The sequence below is a fragment of the Phalacrocorax aristotelis genome, chromosome 19 (genome assembly GCF_949628215.1).
Source record: "Phalacrocorax aristotelis chromosome 19, bGulAri2.1, whole genome shotgun sequence".
In the NCBI taxonomy this organism is placed as follows: Eukaryota; Metazoa; Chordata; class Aves; order Suliformes; family Phalacrocoracidae; genus Phalacrocorax; species Phalacrocorax aristotelis.
The window spans coordinates 2,457,111-2,476,212 of NC_134294.1; the positions used below are offsets into that span (position 1 = coordinate 2,457,111).

The following is a 19,102-nucleotide window of genomic DNA, read 5'->3' on the forward strand; positions in this document are numbered from 1 at the left end:
TAAAAAATGATGTGGGGTAAGCTTTTATTCTGAATAACCTAATAAAATTTTCTACAAGATCAAAGGGAGCCTAATCTCAACAATGAAAAATGGCCTTTGTACTAACCAGGGAGCAGGTGTGCGATGGACTCCCCAGACGTCACCCTAACTAGTTTTAGACGCTCCAGCACATTGGAATGTGTGTTTTCACAATAGTGAATGCTTAAAAGGCAGTAACAAATGCCCCCAAGCAAAACAAAGGGCTTGTATGAAATAAAATTTACTGCCTTTCCTGGGATTGTATTTTTATGAGAAATCAAGTTTGTTTCTACTCTGCTGTTTCGCATTGTTATTTATGACACGCAGCTCTGGGGCCACGGCTCCCACAGGGCCCCTCAATAATCGATACCGGACTAACGTGCCTGTGAGAGGAACACATGGCCAGCAGAAAACAGCCCCTCTCCGTGCCAGTGGTAGCCCAGCAAATAGTGGTAGGCTTTTGGGGGAGCAGAAACATCTTTTGCAAGCCGTCTCGGGGAGGCTTAATAACTTCTGTCTCTTCTTCCAGGTACCAGCCCATCCCACTTCTCTGTGGGCAAAACCACAGCTCACACGCATCTACTGTGCCACAGCCTTCTCTTACGCTGTTTTGTTGGTGTCTCTTAATTATCAGTGAATATTTTTAACACTCTATTCCCTTTTCCTTTTCACCTATCTTTACTTTCTGTTCCCACATTTCCACTAGGGGAGCTGGCCTGGCTCTTTTGTGACATGGTTAAGCCACTTGTCATTTATGACCTGGATCTCTTCATTCAGAAAGGCCTTAGGTTAAATGGAACGAATCTTAGCAGGAATACTCTGATTCACTTGGGACTTCCTATTTTTCCTCAAGGAACCAGATACATGCCGGTCACCTTCATGCATCTTTTTTTAATTTTTCAGTTTAGTATTCATTTTCTTCTCCCTGGAAAGATACCGCTTGGTAGTTCAATAGCACAACTACAGAATTTAACCTCTATGGGCCAAATTTCTTCCAGACATTATTCCTGGATAATTTCTAGCCAGTTACCTGCTGCCGACGGAGCAGGATATATGCTAGATGTTTGCCTACTTCAGCAGACCGATGCAGACACACTCCCCAGGGGTTGTCAATGACACTGGCAACAGTTAAGAGCGAAGCTGGCCAAGTCAAGGCCGTCACAATACCTGCAACACACAAAGCAAACAGCATGGCATAGTCACAAATCCAGGCTGCTCTTAGGAAACATCAAAAGCAGGATGGTTTGCTGAAGTTAAAAGCTAAACCTAAGACCTTTTGTCATTTCCAGTCCTTCTTTCTCAAGAGCTGATCTGAGAAATGTTTTGCTAGACTAAAGATAAGAAAGAATTTGATGTTCTGATAGGGAGGCAATCAGACGCTATACATGAATGTAACCTGCATGTTTGAAAGGTTTATGTAAAGCAGTAAAACACAGTGTAATAACAAAGAAATAAACACAGTCACACGTGAAGGAACATGTTTCCAGCTGTAATTTTAAAAGAACGAGTCGATGACACAGAGGCACACCAATCCAGGAAAGTAAATCTAAATTACAGATGGGGCAGAGGAGCTTCCCCGGCCACTTGTGCGGTGCGGTGCGAATGCTGCCAAGGGAGATGCCTTCTCAGAAATCTCCCTTGCTTAGGAAAGCTCCTTTAAACAGACACCAACAGCGAAACTGCACCAGAGCCACTCAAGCAGATCTGATACGATTTAGTTTCTTACCTGACAAGACAGTGAATTTTAGGGCTTCTTGAGCCATCATGTTCACAAAACCGTTCAGCAGGGAATCTAAGGCATTGCCAAGCTCCATCAAGTACTTGGATTCCCAGGCCAGACAATACTGCTCGCTTGATCGCAACATGCTGCTCCATGGCGCTGTGAAGCTCCCTGAGAAGGGTTGCAAAGATGGAATTCATGTTGAGAGAAAACACAACGACAGCTGACTCCTGGCAAGATGAGTCCAACAAAGAATCAGAAAAGAACCCGCAGGACACTGGAATTTACTAATATACTGTGATAATGAGGAATCATATTTAAAACTACTGGGATATTTAGACTCCATATTTCCACCATTTTACAATACATTTGGGCTTTGTAAATAATTGTGCAGCTTTAGCTGACTCAGCAAAGAGTTGTCAGTGTGGCCAGGCTCAGACTTCATGACGCATTCAATTGCCTCAGAGGCTGCCAAGACAGATGGACATTAACACTAATTATGACAGGTATTAAGGACATTCCTCCTATCATCAGATATTGGGCCAAGTCCTGCAGCTCCAGCTTCTCATATAGACCAAAGGAGGGCCTGTCCTGAGAAAGATTAAGTGCTGAATGGCTGCACAGACCGACTTCAGTGGGACCAGAGCACAGAAAATATGTAAGATCTTGTCAAAATCTGTCACAGCGCACCCTCCCAGCACTTCAGTGAGATGGCCAAGGACTGCAGTAACGGCCCTGACCGAAAAGAAGTCTGCATTTGCAAGATTTCCAGACTGCAATTAGTTTTACTTTGCCATCTAGCCTCATTAGCCACTGCAGTTTAGTTTTTTCCCTCCAGATGCTAATCAAAAGCAGTGCCTGACGTTTCAGAGATAATGGATAATTTACACTGTGCAAGCCCAATTTTTGGCTGAAAGAACAATTTTTAAGCCATAGTCTCTCTCCTCTTTGTAGCGTAGTTTGTACTAAGTGGCCAGGAGGGGCCTGGCAACGCTGTTAATGGCAGATGAACTCTGACGGGCAGAGCAGAATTTTCATTTTTACTAACTAAAACCCTTCCCACACCGTTCCTTCCCCAAACAGTGCAGGGCGGGTTGAGGCAGCTGCTGTCCAAAGCAGCACGAGAGCCCCATGCCAAGTCACACCACAATATGCTGTCAGATCTGTGAACGTACAAGGCAGCTGTAGGAGCTCAAAAATCACAAGGCAGCGAATTCCATTAAAATCTTGTCCTCAGTCCCTCTGTTTTAAGGATTCATGCGAGTGTGTAAATAGACAGACATAGCTGTAAGGAGGAAAATGCATGACAGAATTGTCACTAGAATTAGTTTTGCGTTTTCAAACGTTATAGCAGATTGCTAGTTATGGAAGAAGAATGCGTGTCATTTGTAACTCCCTTTTAAGGGCAAACAGAAACAAAAAGGTTCCTGAAGGGACACACTCGTCTTTGTAACAGTGCCTGGGAGCCCTCCAACCTCAAGGATTTGGACCCCTGGCAAGCAGACATTGAGAAAAGCCAAAGCGCAGGCTGCAAAGTGAAAATAACCTTACTCTGACAGCAAGCTGCAACCTAGCAAGCAACAGGACAGAGACATCCCTCTGCACTAATGATATCCAGTGTTAATTACGGTGCTTCTGAATAAATTGGCAGCTGTTCAGTCAGGTTGCTGAACACAACAGCAGACAGTTGACATATTTTATATGACAAGCTATACTGAAAAATAAAACACTACAGACCTTTCAAGGTTGCTGCCTGTAAGTTCACTTCTCGAGTGCTGTGCTTAACGGGATTTACTTAACAGAACTTTCTTGCCAATAAACCTCATTAGCTGGCAGATACCGAGAAAGAAAAAAAGACACTGTTTTCTGTTAATTGCTGGAGGATAAACATGAGGTCTCAGAGATAGGTCAGACACTTTGTACTGGTGCTGGAAATCATCCACCCCAAACAGACCTTTCCTAGCAAAACCTTACAGCATTTATTAACAGAAACAATCCTGCTACAGCTACTACTGATCCTACTATTACTACCAACTTACTGCCCTCTCCCTTCCCTCTGTTTTGATTGGGATTGCAGACTGGGCTACAAAGTCTTACGTTGAGAGTCAATCTGCTTTAGTTACCAGGCCATGCAAGCGTGGGGAAGACACGGTGCTACGAGAGCACAGACACTGCCTGCCACAGTGGAACACAGACACGGCTCTCCAGGCTTCTCTCAGTTCCCTCGTCTGGTTCTTACCGTATTTGCCAGTGCACAGCCACCCAGTAATTGCTATGGTGATATGAAGCTGCTTTCCTTCAGTAAGTGGGAGGAATTCAAACTCTTCTATGGCTCCCACACGCTTCTTCATCTTGTATCCTACACACAGCAAGGCAGAAGCACGAGTCTCAGAAATCACATAGCAAGGACAGGCTCTGCTAACAGTAGAAGTTCGTACGAAATTACTTGGGTAATTCAGATAGTTTTTTTTTCCTTTCCAAAACCCTCAGTAAACCCGTGCATTACTTAGAGCTTGGTATGGAGCCAACATGATCTTTCTGAGCTTGTGTGATCTGAGGGAATCCCAGCAGAAGACTTTTTTTGCTGCAGACCAGACATCAGCTGTAAGAGCTGCTGCTCTCCATGGCAGCACCTTTCTATTCCAAAGCAGCAAGCTTTCATTTCCTTCAGTACCCACATACCAAATATTCTTTTCCTACTTGGCTGCCCAGTATCTTAATCAGCATTGAAATAAAAATTTCACAGTTGTAAGATCACACCTCAATTTGCTTCCCTTGCTTTGCAGAGCTCAGTTATGTCATCAGCTCTGCATTTGCAGACATGATCCTTTGCCTCAGTAGCTGAGAAATGTGCGGTCACTCTCTTACCGGTAAGGCCAGCTCCGGCTGCTCCGAAAAGGGATGCCATGACAGCAATTCCAGCAGTGGAACCTAAAGCAGCTGCTCCAGCACTTCCGATAACAGCCGCAGCTCCCGCAGCAACCAGAGGGGCAGCAAGACCCCCTGTCAAGCCTGAAGACACAACAAGTGATATCACCTACCTGTTATCACTTACAAAAACCAGGCAGACGTTTCCCTGTGCTGTGTGAGCCCTGCTAACGCTACTGGAAGAGTACAAATGATAGTCTTTTTTGCATCAACAACAAAGGTGCTTTCTGAGACTCTCCCGAGGCCCTGAATCTCGGCACAGGTTCTTTGCCTGACTTCAGTGAAAACAAAGAATAATTTAAAAGTCAAAGGAAGAATGTGTGGTAGAAGGGGGTAAGCTACACCCTGTTTGCTTAGGAAACATTGATCTAGTCTCATGCGAGTTTGAATTTAGAGTTGAAGATCTGATCCTCTTATAACACAAGAGCCAAAGAGGAGAAAAAAATTTTTAAGGGTGACAACCTCAGTTTAATACTTCCCCCAGCCAGTGAAGCTACAGTGGAATAACTTTTCCAGCAAATTCTTTAGTTCTGTTTTCATGTGGCTGAAAATACTTTTCTTGGATTTGGGTTTTCATTTGTTGTTTGGTTGGGTTTGGGGTTTTGGTTTTTTTTTTGTTTGGGGTGGGTTTTTGGTACCTGAAGTGACATACTACCTTCAGCCTGGCAAAGAAAAGCAGCAAACGCTTTAAAATTAGAGCTTGGGCTAAAAGGTATGATGCTTCTGTTGCTGAATGTGTAATTCAGACAGCCCTCCCTCTGCCCCTAGCGCTGTGTGTGCAGCTCAGGAGCAAGTCTCCAAACAGCCTAGACCAGCCTCACCAATCACCGTTCCGCCCCCAACGGTTGCCAAACCGATCAGCACGTATGTCCGCAGCTTTTTTCTTCTTTCCTTCTTTTTTCTTGATAATTCTGCAGTTCTGTGGGGAGATTAGAAGCACAAAAGCTGACAGAAAAGCCTGATGGATAACAGCGCTGCATCAGAATCTGCTTTTATTCTCCTCAGCATAATTTCCCTACTGGGAACAGTAAAAAGTTACATGCAGGTGTGGACTGTGACAACACAGGCAGATTTATGAGCATGGACATAAACCCACAGATTTAAATTGAAACGATTTAATTGCTGACAAAAGCCAACAGATGTTACTTACTTGGAAACCCTTCCTAATAGGGCTGAAGCTTGTAAAAAAAGAAACGAAAAGTCAAAAGCATTGCAATAACTATATACTGCCCATGCATCTTAAAAAAAACCACAAGAAAGCTAAGTGGAAACAGGGAAAACTGTTTGAAACAAAAGGGAATAGGGATCATTTGTGATAGCAGACAAAGAGTTGGAATTAAACTATTTTCCAACGACACTGTTTATATTGAGCTGCTTTCTAATTGTACATCACAATATAATAGGTATTAAACACAAGCATTAAGTCGGCCGTCTGTGTGCATTTAAGCTACATTTTAACAAGCTTATCAGAAACAGATAAATAAACCTAAAAGGAACAAATATCACTTATTAGGCACTACTTTTGGCTTCTCTCCACTGCCTTTTGTTCTCTCTTACAAGAAACACTTCCTACTTTAGAGGAAAGTGTGAGAAACAGAGGATACTGGAATAAGTTGTTTGCAGAGGAAGGTTCCTTCTAGCCTGCTTACGCAGCAGTTAATCTGGGTCTTGAAACATGAGAATTTATCTTGCTTCCAAACTTGGATATTTTCCCTCTTAATCCTAGCCTAATTGTGGATTTTCATTATCCATATAATTGCCTAATCCTTCCTGGAACCCCCTAAGCGCACTGTAATTTTGATAAAGACAATTTTAGATGAGTCTCAAACAATATGCAGCTTTGTAAAACACAGCAGGAGGAGAATGAAGCACAGCGGGTGAAATCCCTGCGTCACCGAAGTCATTGGCAGAACTCCCACTGACTTGCATGGCACGGAGACTTTGTCGGCACAGAGATCCTCCAAAAAACATCGCGTATCACCTGCTGCAGCAGCAGCAAACGTAGCTGTCTGCAGAGGACAGTGCTGCCTGCAATGGCTACCGTTGCAGCAACTTCTGTATAACCATGTTCACTTTCTACAACCCTGTGGTCAAAGCGGTCCTTGGATATGCCCTAGTTTGTGCACCCAGTCTCCAACCTGATTGCCTGGAAAAAACTGCTCCCGGAGTTCTTTAAACAAGTGCTGCAGTTTGACCGTGAATACCTAAGTTGGCAATATCCAGCAATTTCTGTTCTACAGAGTGGTTTGTCAGCTTTTATAGGCAACGTGTTGTTGTTTCAGGCTGAAAATAACAACATCGAGAGAGCTGAAATACAGCTAACCCGGCTTTAGGTGCAAGAGTGAGCAATCTGAGTCATGTGGGTAGAAAGACAGTTTGCAGCTAAAGCCTGCCTGAAGATGCAGTAAGTAAAACAACCATCATAAGAACTTTTACCTCTCGTTGCTTTCCTCCCGTAGCTGCTAGCAACCGCTTTTGACAGTTGCTTTCCTAATAGCTTCTGCGTTACAATTATCACTTGATTACCAGGCTGCTTTTTATCCACTACGGTAATTAACTGCCTCTTCTGGTACTTCTCTACCCTCAGTGATCTCGGATATGCAGCTTTTTTTGTCTGAACCACAAGTTATGTTCAGAGAGATTTTATAGGTGGAATTTCAGGTCATTTTCCAATGATGAAAAGTGGCAGGAGTACACGTTAGCGAGCAACTGACGTCATGTTTTCCAGTTTCTTACAGAACCGTGTACAACCGAGAGCTTCACACCTGCAAGTCAGAACATCTTTGGTGCTAATAATGTGGAGTTAATTGTCTGGAGCATTGTTCTATAGGCGACTGAACATTTAACCTTGCACGTCCTGGGCCACAGTCCAACACACCCACAGCAGCGGATGCAGGAGCAAAACCTTCTGTTAACAAATATCAGTAAAAAAAGCCTATGCAGAAGCTGCCAAAACCCTGTTTGGTTGTTACTGTTCCAAAACCTCTTGCAGCGGATGGTCAAAACTGGAGGCATCTTAAGCAGACGTTAATGTATCCCCTGCCCCAAATGTCTGTGAGGTCAAAGCGGTGACAGGTTTATATTCCGCTTCCTTTCCCCATTGACTCCTAACTTTAAAACAAACAAAAGGTCATCGATTCCCACAAATCCCAGCCTTGTTTTAGCACTGCAGTAACAGATGTGTTTGCACTGCACTCTCACTATAAAGATTTTAGTTTTTTTCTTTCTATCTAGTAAGTATTTACTTCATGGTAACAACTTGGGCAAAGAACAAGAAGGAAATCCATGGCTTTCACCCCAGCAGATATGCCCAGAACCCGCAGGGCAATGTTTGAAAGCCAGGTTTGTAAGTACGCAGTGTAATTCTCCCATCGCTCTTGCCATTATCAGACACACTGCTACCTTTTTGGGTTGCACTACAGCCCATTTCAAGAGCCACAGTCCAGTCGATACAGAATTAGGTATTGGAGCATCATCTTTGCAAGTGACACCCTGCCCTCGGCCCAGGATTGAGTTTGTTTCACAATCCACAGCAAAACAGCCCCCATTAATACCAACCCTTGCTCCTGCATGCCAAATGGTCTCCTGTTTAGCAGTCCATGAGATTATTTTGACTTTCCCTTTTCACAGTGCGCTATAAAGTTAAGCTTTATTTAAATAAAGCCATAACTGATAGGTACCTGTCACGTGCTGGACCCCACAGGAAGGGCTGAACTGTACTGTGTCAGGGACGTTGATTGAAGCCTTTATTTACTCTCAAGTTAATCTCATAACCTGTTTCCTGGGTTGACAGATAAAAATATTAAATGGTCCCCTGAAAGTCCACTACAGACACGTTTATTGCCTTATGTATTGCTAAACCTTCTCACAATTCCTGCCTGAGAAGTGGAACATAGAAATACTACATTTCTTATAGATACCAACCTTTTGGCTGTTTCACATCTAAGAAGCAGTGATTAAGAGAATTAATCTTATATTAATAACACAGAATTAGGAGTCAGGTCTTTCAGTATCTCAAGATGCAGATTGTTTCCCTCAGAATCTACCTTCAGTAGGAGTCAGCTGCCAGTGAAGGCTGTGAACAGGCACAGTGAAGAACAGCTCCATAGAAAATGAGCAGCCGAGGATCTAATCCCAAAATTTATAGGAACTTCATTCTGCAAGAGGCAGTTCTATCCGAAGACTATTGGGCCAAGAGATAAGAGACACAAGGTCTTTGTGATGTATTTAAGCATAATTTATGGTCTGGGAGAAGCAACTGGAAGAAGGAAATGAGGCAGTTCGGTGCGGAGTAGCCTTTACCAGCTTGCAAGGTTGGGTCTCAGCTCTGGTTTTAAGAATGCTGAACTTTTCTGCTTCTCGGTGCAGCCGAAGCACTGTGAGGGCTCTGCAACACTAATCAAGCCATAAATGATTGCGCTAAGAGCCATGGGGGGAATGATCAGAGACTGGACTTAGGCACAAGTAATTACTGCTGAGCTTTCAAGCACCAGCAGTGTTTTTTCATCCCATAGTCAACCCAAATGTTCTTACTCTGACTCTTCCTCTTTGCCTTCCTTCAGGCTCTCAAGCAGAGTTTCCTCCAGGACTTCCAGCTCCTCCAAGGGGATTCTCAGCAGCCAGGTGATGTGGCAGATCAACACCCTGGCTCGAGCATCGTAGTAACCTTAAACAGAGGGAAGCCCAGGAAATCAATCAGCCTGCATCCCACCAGATTAAACAGCGAGTGGTGCACTTAGCTGCGCTAGAGAAACGCATCACACACAAGTATAGCTCCTTCTCTCAGGCCCTCTTTGACTTCTGTGTATTTGAAGACAACTCCTACTACCTAGAAAAGAGATAAATGGAAGATCCTTCATCCCTGCAAACCTCATCCTGTGAATAGAGCCACCACACCAGGTAATTGCCTCTATGGCTCAAAATGGATCTCAAATCCTTTGGTCTTCGTCCTCTGTGATAGAGGCACTTTGGCTCTGGATAGGCTACATTTTTCTTCTCAAGAGAGAAATGCTGCAGCAAGACCAGTCCTGACTGGAAATATATTTAAAAAATTATATATATGGGTAGCGTGACACGGTACACCTCAACTAGGCACCAATGCAAGAGGCATCTTGTAGAAATGCACCTCCGTACAAAGCCTTTATATTCAAATCACCTTCTTGGCAACAAGGGGGGCTCTGGAGTTTCAAACTACACACTGGCTCACCTAGCAGCATCACTGACAACTGCTTGCGTTTATACTTCACTGCAGGGAATGCAAGAGTGGACAGTGCACTCAGACAACGCGCGATAGCAGTAATGATTACTCCTGGGCTTATAAGCAGGTGTTCTCTAAGAAAAGACATTTTAAATGTAATAGATTTTAAATTATTTATGTCAACTCTTGCTTTTTTAATGTGTTTCTCTTAGTAGCATCTGCTGCTTGTTGATGGTAGGCTTTCATAAAGGGTTCTTGGGGCACCCTGGGATGAAAAATGCAATTGCTTTTCTAGGGGTGGGTGAAGACACCATCAAGACCCAACTACAAAGTGCGTTTCTGATACCCGCTGCACATAGATCAAACACGGCATTTGGCAATATATTACATTTATTTATTTATTACCATTGTTGCCAAGTTATCAGACTAATTCTTCGGTAGGCTTTAATGACGCCACTTTTAAAATCTGTGCCTAGTTGAGAAATAAAGATAGTATTTATCTGCACTTCATCCCTGATACGTGCCACGTCTCACAAGCCCACGCAGGTGTTTTAAGGAGTAGCCTTCTTGCTTCCTGTCTGCTAATACACAACTTAGTTTTTTACTTAGCCAGCTTGGCAGTAAGTCAGCAAGGCTTGAAAATATATTTCTTTTACATTCCAGCTTAGCAAAATAAGCAGTTTTGCAATAACTGACTTGTCAATTTTCCATTAAAAATAAAGCAAGAACAAAAATGGTACTTTGTTCTGCAGTGAAACAGGCTAATCAGCAAGGACGTTTCCTGTGAGAACATGTTAAAACACAGAGATTTAAAAAATGCAAGTGGTGATATAAACCAGGCTTCTTTTAGAAATGAGCATTTTGTTCAGGTGGTCTTTACTTCATTAATTTTTCAGACTAATCCATGTTATGGATTGTAAATCAGAAAACTGTTTTATGCATAATATAATACATGAGTAAAATCGCATTTATTCATAATAGGCTTCACAGGACACTCTGGGATTTATTCCCTGATATTTTTTTTCTTTTTAGGGAACAAGTGATCTGCAGAAAATTTGCTAGGCTGAGATTTTCATACCAGCTTTACTGCCTTCCTAAAGGAAGAGGTCACCTGCTCTCCTGGAAGCACTGGAGGAAAAACACCCCGCTCTAGGTATTTCAGTTCAGAACTTTTCTCCCATCACATACATTTCATGCCAGTGCATGGCATGTGAAGGTAAGGAGGTGAACAGTTGTTCCATTTTTAACAGGTTATTATTAATCATCCCTAATATAATAGTTGCTTTTCCTGTAGTGGATGCAGGGAAAGACTCTGCTCCTTTTGCTATAAAGGAAGCTAAGAAAAAATAGGATGGTACCTTGAGCTTTTTATGCATTTTAAAGTATCAGATGTAAACTCACCTACATTATTCTTACAAAGAACAAATGCCAGGTAAACTTACCATCTCTAAGAGAGAAAGACAGAAGATCCTAAAAAGGAAAAAAGTATATTCAAGTTAAAACTGATGACACACACCCAGAGGTCTCAAAATGGAGGCATGAAAACCCATTGGACTATGATTCAATTACTGCAGCATGTCAGTTCATGAACATGGGAAGCCAGCAAGCTACAATTCTGTAGGGCAGCAGAGGGCAGATGTTTCTGGTACAAAATTCCCCATATGCAGGTACAAATGGCTGGACAGAAGTAGATAAAAGCAAGATGGGAGGGCAGCATATACCTGCTTGGTATATGCTGAAGCATCCCCTATTTTTTATTGCTAGCAATCCTGTTGTAATCGAAAACACCATGATTCCACTGTACTTCAAAGTTTGGAGAAACAGGGTTCTGATCCTCCTACCTCTCTAATACCTTCTGCTCACTATATAGTCATATATACTCATATTTTCAACATGAGTAACAGGTTTGAATGCTACTCTAACGGCTCCTATTTTCTCTGGCGTTCTGGGAATTCATAGCTCTAGGCGGTAAGGCTGAACTGGCATGAAGTTCCTTTGAATTAAGTACTCAAACATAGAAAATCCAGAATTTATGGCCATCTGTCAAGATTGAGGGACTCGACTTCTGTGTTGGCTCTTCATCATAAAAAAAAATTGGAAAAACAGATCAATCCAATAGATGGTTTCTATGGACAAATCCATGAAAACAGAGGCCAGTGTTTTTACTACAATGTTCTCTTCTTTTATTGTCACTGGATAAATTTTAAGTTCTTTATGTAGCTACAACACTAAGCATTAGCTCAGTCTAGCTACTTCCCTCTCCTACACGCAAATAAAGCACAGCTGAATTTTACAGGGAATCTTTCAGCCCTTTGGGAACACAAAAAATGCAGCCAAAGATGTAGGATGCTGCCAAAGATTTTATGATTATTAGTCCCATAAACTCCTAAGCAAAATTTGTATCGTAAAAATGTCTCTAATCTTTTCCCTACTGCATGAGAAGCATAGAACGGAGAAGAAGCCACCCTTAACCATCTCCTACTAAAAGTGCAGTGAACTGTAAACATTATCCAGGCAAAAGTAAGTGCTCAGACTCTGAATATCATTTTAGCATGAGAAGCACCTGCTATTTCATAAAGGAAAAGAGAGCTTTTATTAATCAATCAATTTATCTATCAGCCAGAGACCTATAGGTCTAGGGAAACCAAAGGATTAGGGCAGTTGAACTCCCACCTGTGGGTGCTTTTTCACAAGGTATAGCCCCAAAACCTTCACTCCACTGCTGTTTTCACACACACACCCCTCTCCTGCTGAATATCTGGGTTGCTGTTCGCATCCACAGAGAAGCCTTCTTTTGCTTGCCTGTCCTGCAAATCCTAATGGGATGAGGATTTTCAGAAGGTCTCTGTTGGGCTGGGCTCTGCACAAAGCAGTCATTGCTGCTCCTTCACTGGGCATCCCAATGGCCAGAGTGCTCACCCAAGAAAAGGAAGGTCCTGGTTTGCTATCTCCAGTGCATGAATAACCTTTTAATTTAAGTTAAATGACTTAAAGCACTGAATCAGGTCTCCTCTGTTCCCCCAATCACCATGTTGCAGGAAAAAAGGCTTCTTTTTAGGTCCGGTCACAATTAACATTCTGTGCATGCACACATGCTGCAGACTGTTCCCCAGGCTGGTTGGTGGGAAATGGGAATTGGAAACCTTAATCCCCAACGGAGAGGGAGGAATACAACTCGGGTTTCCCAGAGCCAAATCACTACAACCACGCAGGTGTTTGATACCTGGGCACCATCACCTCCTCCGTGGCTGCAGTTTTATGAGGAAGGGTTGGCATAGGGGCATCAAAGCCCAGCAGTTCAGGGCTGGGAGTCCCAAGCAGAAAGCTGACCAAGCAAAGAGCCTGAAGTCTACAATAAGGTGAAGTTTGTGACCTTGTTACCACAATTGCCAACAGGCTTGTGGTTTGTAGGTAACAAATTCTCCTTGTGTGTTGCAGGTCTTGACTCAGGTCCTGTACGACATGCCCAGTATCATCTGTGGCACCTAACATCAAATCATCTCTTTTAAAAATCTGGCCTAAGCATTTATATGCATGTATTTCAGAAGGTGAGGGATGGATACAGGTAATGCGTTGATAAACTGGAACTACGGTTTTACTGCATCTGCGCTAATTAGCATTCCCAAGTATTGCTACCTGGTTTAGGCTTTGCATACTGCTGTGCAGCCTTCTGGAACCCAGTCAGTATTGATTAGATTAGTTCACAAGTAGTTTGTTTTCCTCCTCTAAACAGCAGGTACTACATTTCAGTCTTACTTTCAAGTTGGTGTTTTGCATCTCCCTGAGAACTCCACACAGAAGACCACCACCCTTATGATTGAGAAACCTCACAAGGAAAGGGAAGCGACCTTTGTTCAGAGTCTTTGCCAGCTTTTTGTGAATTGCTCCAAGTTCAAAATTCATTTCCTCAACAACAGAGAGCATCCAATCCGCATTGCAGTGGATGTGTGTAGAAAACGCAGGAAAATGGGCATTCTAGCTATGTTCAGAGCAAAAAAAATTCATAATAAGAACTTACAACATTTTCTCACCTATCATCACATCTTCACCTCTTTTTGTTGCACTGCCTTCTCATACTGCACCCACAGCCTGTGTGTTAACCACTACTGTCCTTAAAGGATTCAGTTAACCAACATTTACCTTTATTAGTCATCTGCAACGAATGCAAACAAAGATAAAAATTCATAATCCTCAGATTTTCATTGAATCAATAGTGAGCTCACCTCTAATCTCCTGACCTCATGTATTGTCCCTCCAGCACCACTGAGCTGGAGGGCATTCAGAAATGCAGGCAGTAGTGCTGACAGGACCCTGCTGCTGAACATGCCGGGCAATTAAAGTGTATACTTGTTAAATAACCAGTAAATGTTGCATCAGAAGCAGCTGAATCCAAAGAAGTAAGAGCACCATAAAGCAACATATCAAGAATCCACAAAGCCTTGTCCCATAGCTTGTTTATTTCCAGGTAAGATGGAAAAAGCTGAGATCAGCTTGGTACGCTGAAGTTCCCCACGCGCCAGTGCGCTTTCCCAAAGGCACCTTGCAAGCCTCCGCTGCTTTGCCCTTCAAAAGTCTTTAATTCTATCTTTCCTTCGACAAAGCCAAACACCTTGCCTACGTTCATAACTGCATAAGGTACTGATGTTGTGGCGTTAGACTGATAGCTACTCCTGATCTTTGCTTTCAAATAATCAAAGATCTGTTATCTACAGCTTCTGTATTCCACCTGAATCCAGGTGATAAGTGCCTCAGTTCTCCAGCTCAGAGCAAAATACCGCGCGCTCCCACTGATCCAGAGCCACTTTTGCAAAAGCACAACGAGCCCTCATACAGTGTAAGCTTAGAGCAAGCACAAGTTAAATTTCACCAAAATTTCACCCTTAATAAACTCAGCAGCAGCACAGGAAAACTTGCCTAATTCTAGAGAATCTAGAGCAGAGAGAATGAGGGAAACAACACGGGAAATACCAAGACATCTAGATGCAGAAACAAGTGAGTGTGGATTTATTTATTTTGAGCAAACAACATCAAAATGGATCATTGACTGTTGGACTTGATGGTCCTAGAGGTCTTTTCCAACCTTAATGATTCTATGCTTCTATGAAAACAGCTGCTCTCGTTTCAGAAGATCTGTCCTAACTTACTACTTAAGCTTAAGATTCTCTGTCACTGTATGTACACCATTACAGGACTTTGGGCATTGCAACGTTTGGATGTTTGGAGCAGATCCTCGGAGGCCTTTTATGGACTGACTAGAAGACATGAAAGACGGCTGAGATAATGGGAGCTGGTCACGATGACCAAGAAAGTTCACTCCTATCATATCTTGACTTATGCGGCCTTGTTCTCACATCTGCTGTTCTCCTGGGCCATTGCTAAAGGTGAGTTTGTGATAACTATTACTCAATACCAGAGCTCTGTCTGCACGCAGGATGCCTCGCTGCTTCCTTGCACGCAGCACACAGCGAAGGGTGCAAGGTGACAGTGGCCACGTTATCCTGGCATCAGCAGCAGCCAACCGTGCTCTTCGCCCTGCACAGCGTAACGTCAGGCTGGATGAGTAGATATCTTCTCCCGCTGAGACTCTGCGGTAAAGGTGAAGGCCACCGAAATACCGCACCTCTTTTAACTTTACGTCAGCTTCTACATCAGCTTTTACATTACGGAGTAGTCCCAGTCTCGCAAAGACTTTCTCAGTGAAAGAAAATGAAGTCACAGTAACTTATTTCCTTCTAGCCAAAGCTGACTCTAGGAAAAAGACTCTGGGAATTGTGCTACGTGGAGCATGTATGTAGAGGTGTTTTGTATTACAGGTGTAGTAAAGGGGCTTTGAAAGAAATCAAAATCAGGCCTATTGGGTACAGTGTTTCTCCAAAATCTTTAGAACACACATATGAATCAAAACCACTGCAATAATACAAAGTAAAAAGTCTGATAGTTGTCTGTTCTGTAGAGCGAAAGCGTCAAAGACACAAAATGTTAATTCAACAGACAGCAACCGTGCCTCCTGTTCATCACTTCCACGAGCTGTTAATGGATAGAGAGACTGCCAGTCACCCACACAGCTGCTCAGAAATATATGCACGTCAGAAATATCGATTTTACTTCCTTGACTGTACAAACAGAACGGCAGTTGCAAACAGACACGTATGACAGATCTCTTGCAAAAGCAAACAAGGGTGAGAAGATCATATGAACTTACTTGGGTAATGACAACTGGATTTTCTTTCAAGATGGGATCCTTCAGCAAAATCTGGGCAAAGGTTTCTGTGCCCTCACCTCCTAAGCCGCTAGCAAATGCTGTCATGGCAGGCAAGACAGCTTCGGGCAGGTCCAGCCATTTCACAAAGCCCTCAATGAATTCCGTCCTGAAGGAGCTGTAAGGCAACAGCAGCAATTAAGGCTCCAGAACTGGGGATTTTTGCAAACTTTGAGTGCTCCCTGCTTTGAAATGTTGATCTCTCACCGTCTGCACAAAAATCAAGGCACCATAAGAAGTCAGCAGAAGGCGAGTTGCTACATGAGCTGCCTAAAAAAAGAAGTAAGCAATCTGAATGGAGCCAGACCTTTCTCCAATACATGTGTCTGCAGTATTAAGGGATGCAACTTTTGCTGAAGTATAAAAGTCTTCAAGGTGTAAGAGAGAAAGTCAACGCAATTAAGAAAACAGCTAATGTCACCAGGATCTGCCACTCCCCTGACTTCAGAAGACCCCTCAGAGTCTGGTACCAGCTCCACCCGAGCTGCCGCCCAAAAGCCACCTCCTTTGCTCACCCCTCGTACCCTGTGTAATACCTTTGCTCTTCTCCAGGGAACAGCTGTGCTAGGGATATCCCACAAAGTGCCGCATAAGCAAATCTTCCCGGTTCACCCAGCCACTGGCGCAGAAGCACACATGGTTCCGTTTCACCTGCCTTTGCAGCCGCACTATGCTGTTTTGAAGCCCAACCTTTCCACTTCTCTTGTGCAGCCATTTTTACCTGCAAGTTCGAAGAGGAAAAAGCAGAAGAAAAAAAACAAACCAACAAACAGTTGAGAACCAGGAAGCAATGAGACAAATTGACTTCGCTTTTTCACTGTCACACTTGCTGTCGGTATTAAGTCAAGCCTGTCAAGGACCAGCTTGTGTATCCCCCCCACAACACGATGCTGCAACCAAAGACAACCAGAGACTTTCTGCTCACCAGTTCTCAAAAGTTCTGCACAAAATGAACCAGCGATACTTCACACAGCAAAAGAAATCCCCCTCCAGACTCAGAGAGGCTGGGCTCCGTTCAGGCTTATCGTTCACATGTTTACTGCAAAAATAACATGTAAAATAAAAGCTCGGCACCTGGTGCAGGGACCAGTACAGCTGCCTGGGAAATAGTTTGCCTCTTTCATCTTCAACCCAAATTGCTCCTCAGTTAATTTTGCTGACAGCGTTACAGAAGTTGAGTCCAGCTGCAGACTCTGATGAGGACTTTTAACGTGTCCCATGGACATTGCTATGCTTTGCTCATAATACTCCCTCCTCCATACAACCTGCTGCTGCTTTTTCCCTAAACATGAGATCCCTGTGCTACACAGACCTTGAGCTGGCCAAAATACTATTTTTTAGAGCGCAGACGTGCGCGCTTCCAACTGAACAGCTTACAACTGGTCCCCGGGAGCTCCCCTGATCATACACACAGCCAGCCGAGGTGACTGAAACCAGGCATACGCGACAACAGCTCATTTCACAATTCAATGTGGGTAACACTCTGCTCCAAAGCTCACTCACATCACCTGAAATTTCTACTGATTTCATAAAGATTTAATTGGTCTCTAAGGGGCCCGAACCACCTATTTCATGATATACTCCCTATTTAAATATTTCCTTTCCTCTGAACCCTGTAAAGCGGCTAAATAGGAATTAGGAGCCCGTACTGAACCATGTACTGACTCTCAGAGGATGCAGTGCCATTTGTGGGATATTTTTAGAGTCCTAGGAGAAAGAAATGCAGCACAGGAGCAGCTCTTTTTAAAGAGATTTTATTATCTGCATGCTGTCTGCAACAGCCTTCCAGGAAGGGTGCCTGTCTTGCCTTCCCGCTCAGAAATTTTATTCGAGGACATTCGTATTTCTCAAGGCTCACCCTATTTAACTGCTGATGTAGACATGCAAGGAAAATTCATCACTCATGGGCCGATGGTTATTGCAGCTCGCACCTCCCTTCCTGGGAGAGCTCAGCCCCCCTGCAGCACGTATCTCCTGATGGCTTGAGCACACAGGTCTAAGGCATCTCGGTGCGTTTCCATGGAAACATCACATTCCAGCAACATGGGAGCACAAAGTCCGCAGGAATAAACAAACTCTGGTATTTCCGTACCAACCAGAGAAGGGAAGGGCCAGATTACCTTCCCCGGGGCGAGTGGGTGCCTGGGATCAATCCCGGCCCCGGCAGGCCCACGCCGGTACCAACCCCAACGCGCAGCAGCATCTACGCTTGCTGAATTGCAGCAAGAACACACACCTGCAGAGGTGGCACAAGATGGGCCTCCACGCTTCCCAGGACTTCCTAACAAAATCCAAAGATTGTTTTATCACCTCAGGAGCTCCAAAGCCCTCATTTGTACACCCAAAAGCCATTTCATATCACTAGGCTCTGACCTTCCTAAAACATCCAGACTTATGGACCAATTTGCCCAGAAATAATCTAACGTTTAAAGTTTCAATAACTTTACAATTACTTGGCAGGTCTACTCACCTCTGGACACAGGTTTATTAGCTTATTATGGGAGACAGCACTGAAAATAAAATCCCCTTCCCTGCTGTGATAGATTTATTGATTTGTTAACACAGGCTCACATGAAAAGTGAAGCAGCTCAAAAGGATCCAGAAACAGTACAACTGTTTAACCTTGATTCCCGATAACATAAAAGATGTGGCCAATTATGGAGCGACACCATAGCGGCTTCTTGCATGCAAGTTCATTGCCGTTATGCAACAAATAATTCACGATGCTGAGCATCTGGAATACCCAGAGGAAGTTCTGAAGATACTCTCATCAGTACGCTCGATGTGCATCCCCTCAGCACAGATATCTATTTCTTCATAAATATCTAGGAAAAAAGGGGCTCGGATTCTCAGACATGCAGCATAAAAAAATGGCTACGTGTGATTTAGTAAAGAAAACTTGGGTCAAGTCTTGCCACTGAGTCCAGGATCATAGAATCATACAATCATTAAGGTTGGAAAAGACCTCTAAGACCATCAA

The 19,102-nt window shown here is 43.5% G+C and overlaps 1 protein-coding gene across 1 annotated transcript in view; it reads right to left on the bottom strand.

Annotated features, from left to right (window-relative positions):
- TMCO4 (transmembrane and coiled-coil domains 4) overlaps positions 1-19,102 on the bottom strand; it is a 41,043-nt gene that overhangs the window by 20,423 nt on the left and 1,518 nt on the right. Inside the window, exons 2-10 of the mRNA XM_075113915.1 lie at positions 16,659-16,843; positions 16,066-16,240; positions 11,306-11,333; positions 9,200-9,332; positions 5,488-5,585; positions 4,607-4,750; positions 3,978-4,097; positions 1,745-1,909; positions 1,049-1,185 (exon numbers count right to left, since the gene is read on the bottom strand). Of these exons, the coding sequence (XP_074970016.1) occupies positions 1,049-1,185; positions 1,745-1,909; positions 3,978-4,097; positions 4,607-4,750; positions 5,488-5,585; positions 9,200-9,332; positions 11,306-11,333; positions 16,066-16,240; positions 16,659-16,837 (1,179 nt within the window). The 5' untranslated portion in view covers positions 16,838-16,843. The remainder of the gene's footprint in view (positions 1-1,048; positions 1,186-1,744; positions 1,910-3,977; positions 4,098-4,606; positions 4,751-5,487; positions 5,586-9,199; positions 9,333-11,305; positions 11,334-16,065; positions 16,241-16,658; positions 16,844-19,102) is intronic.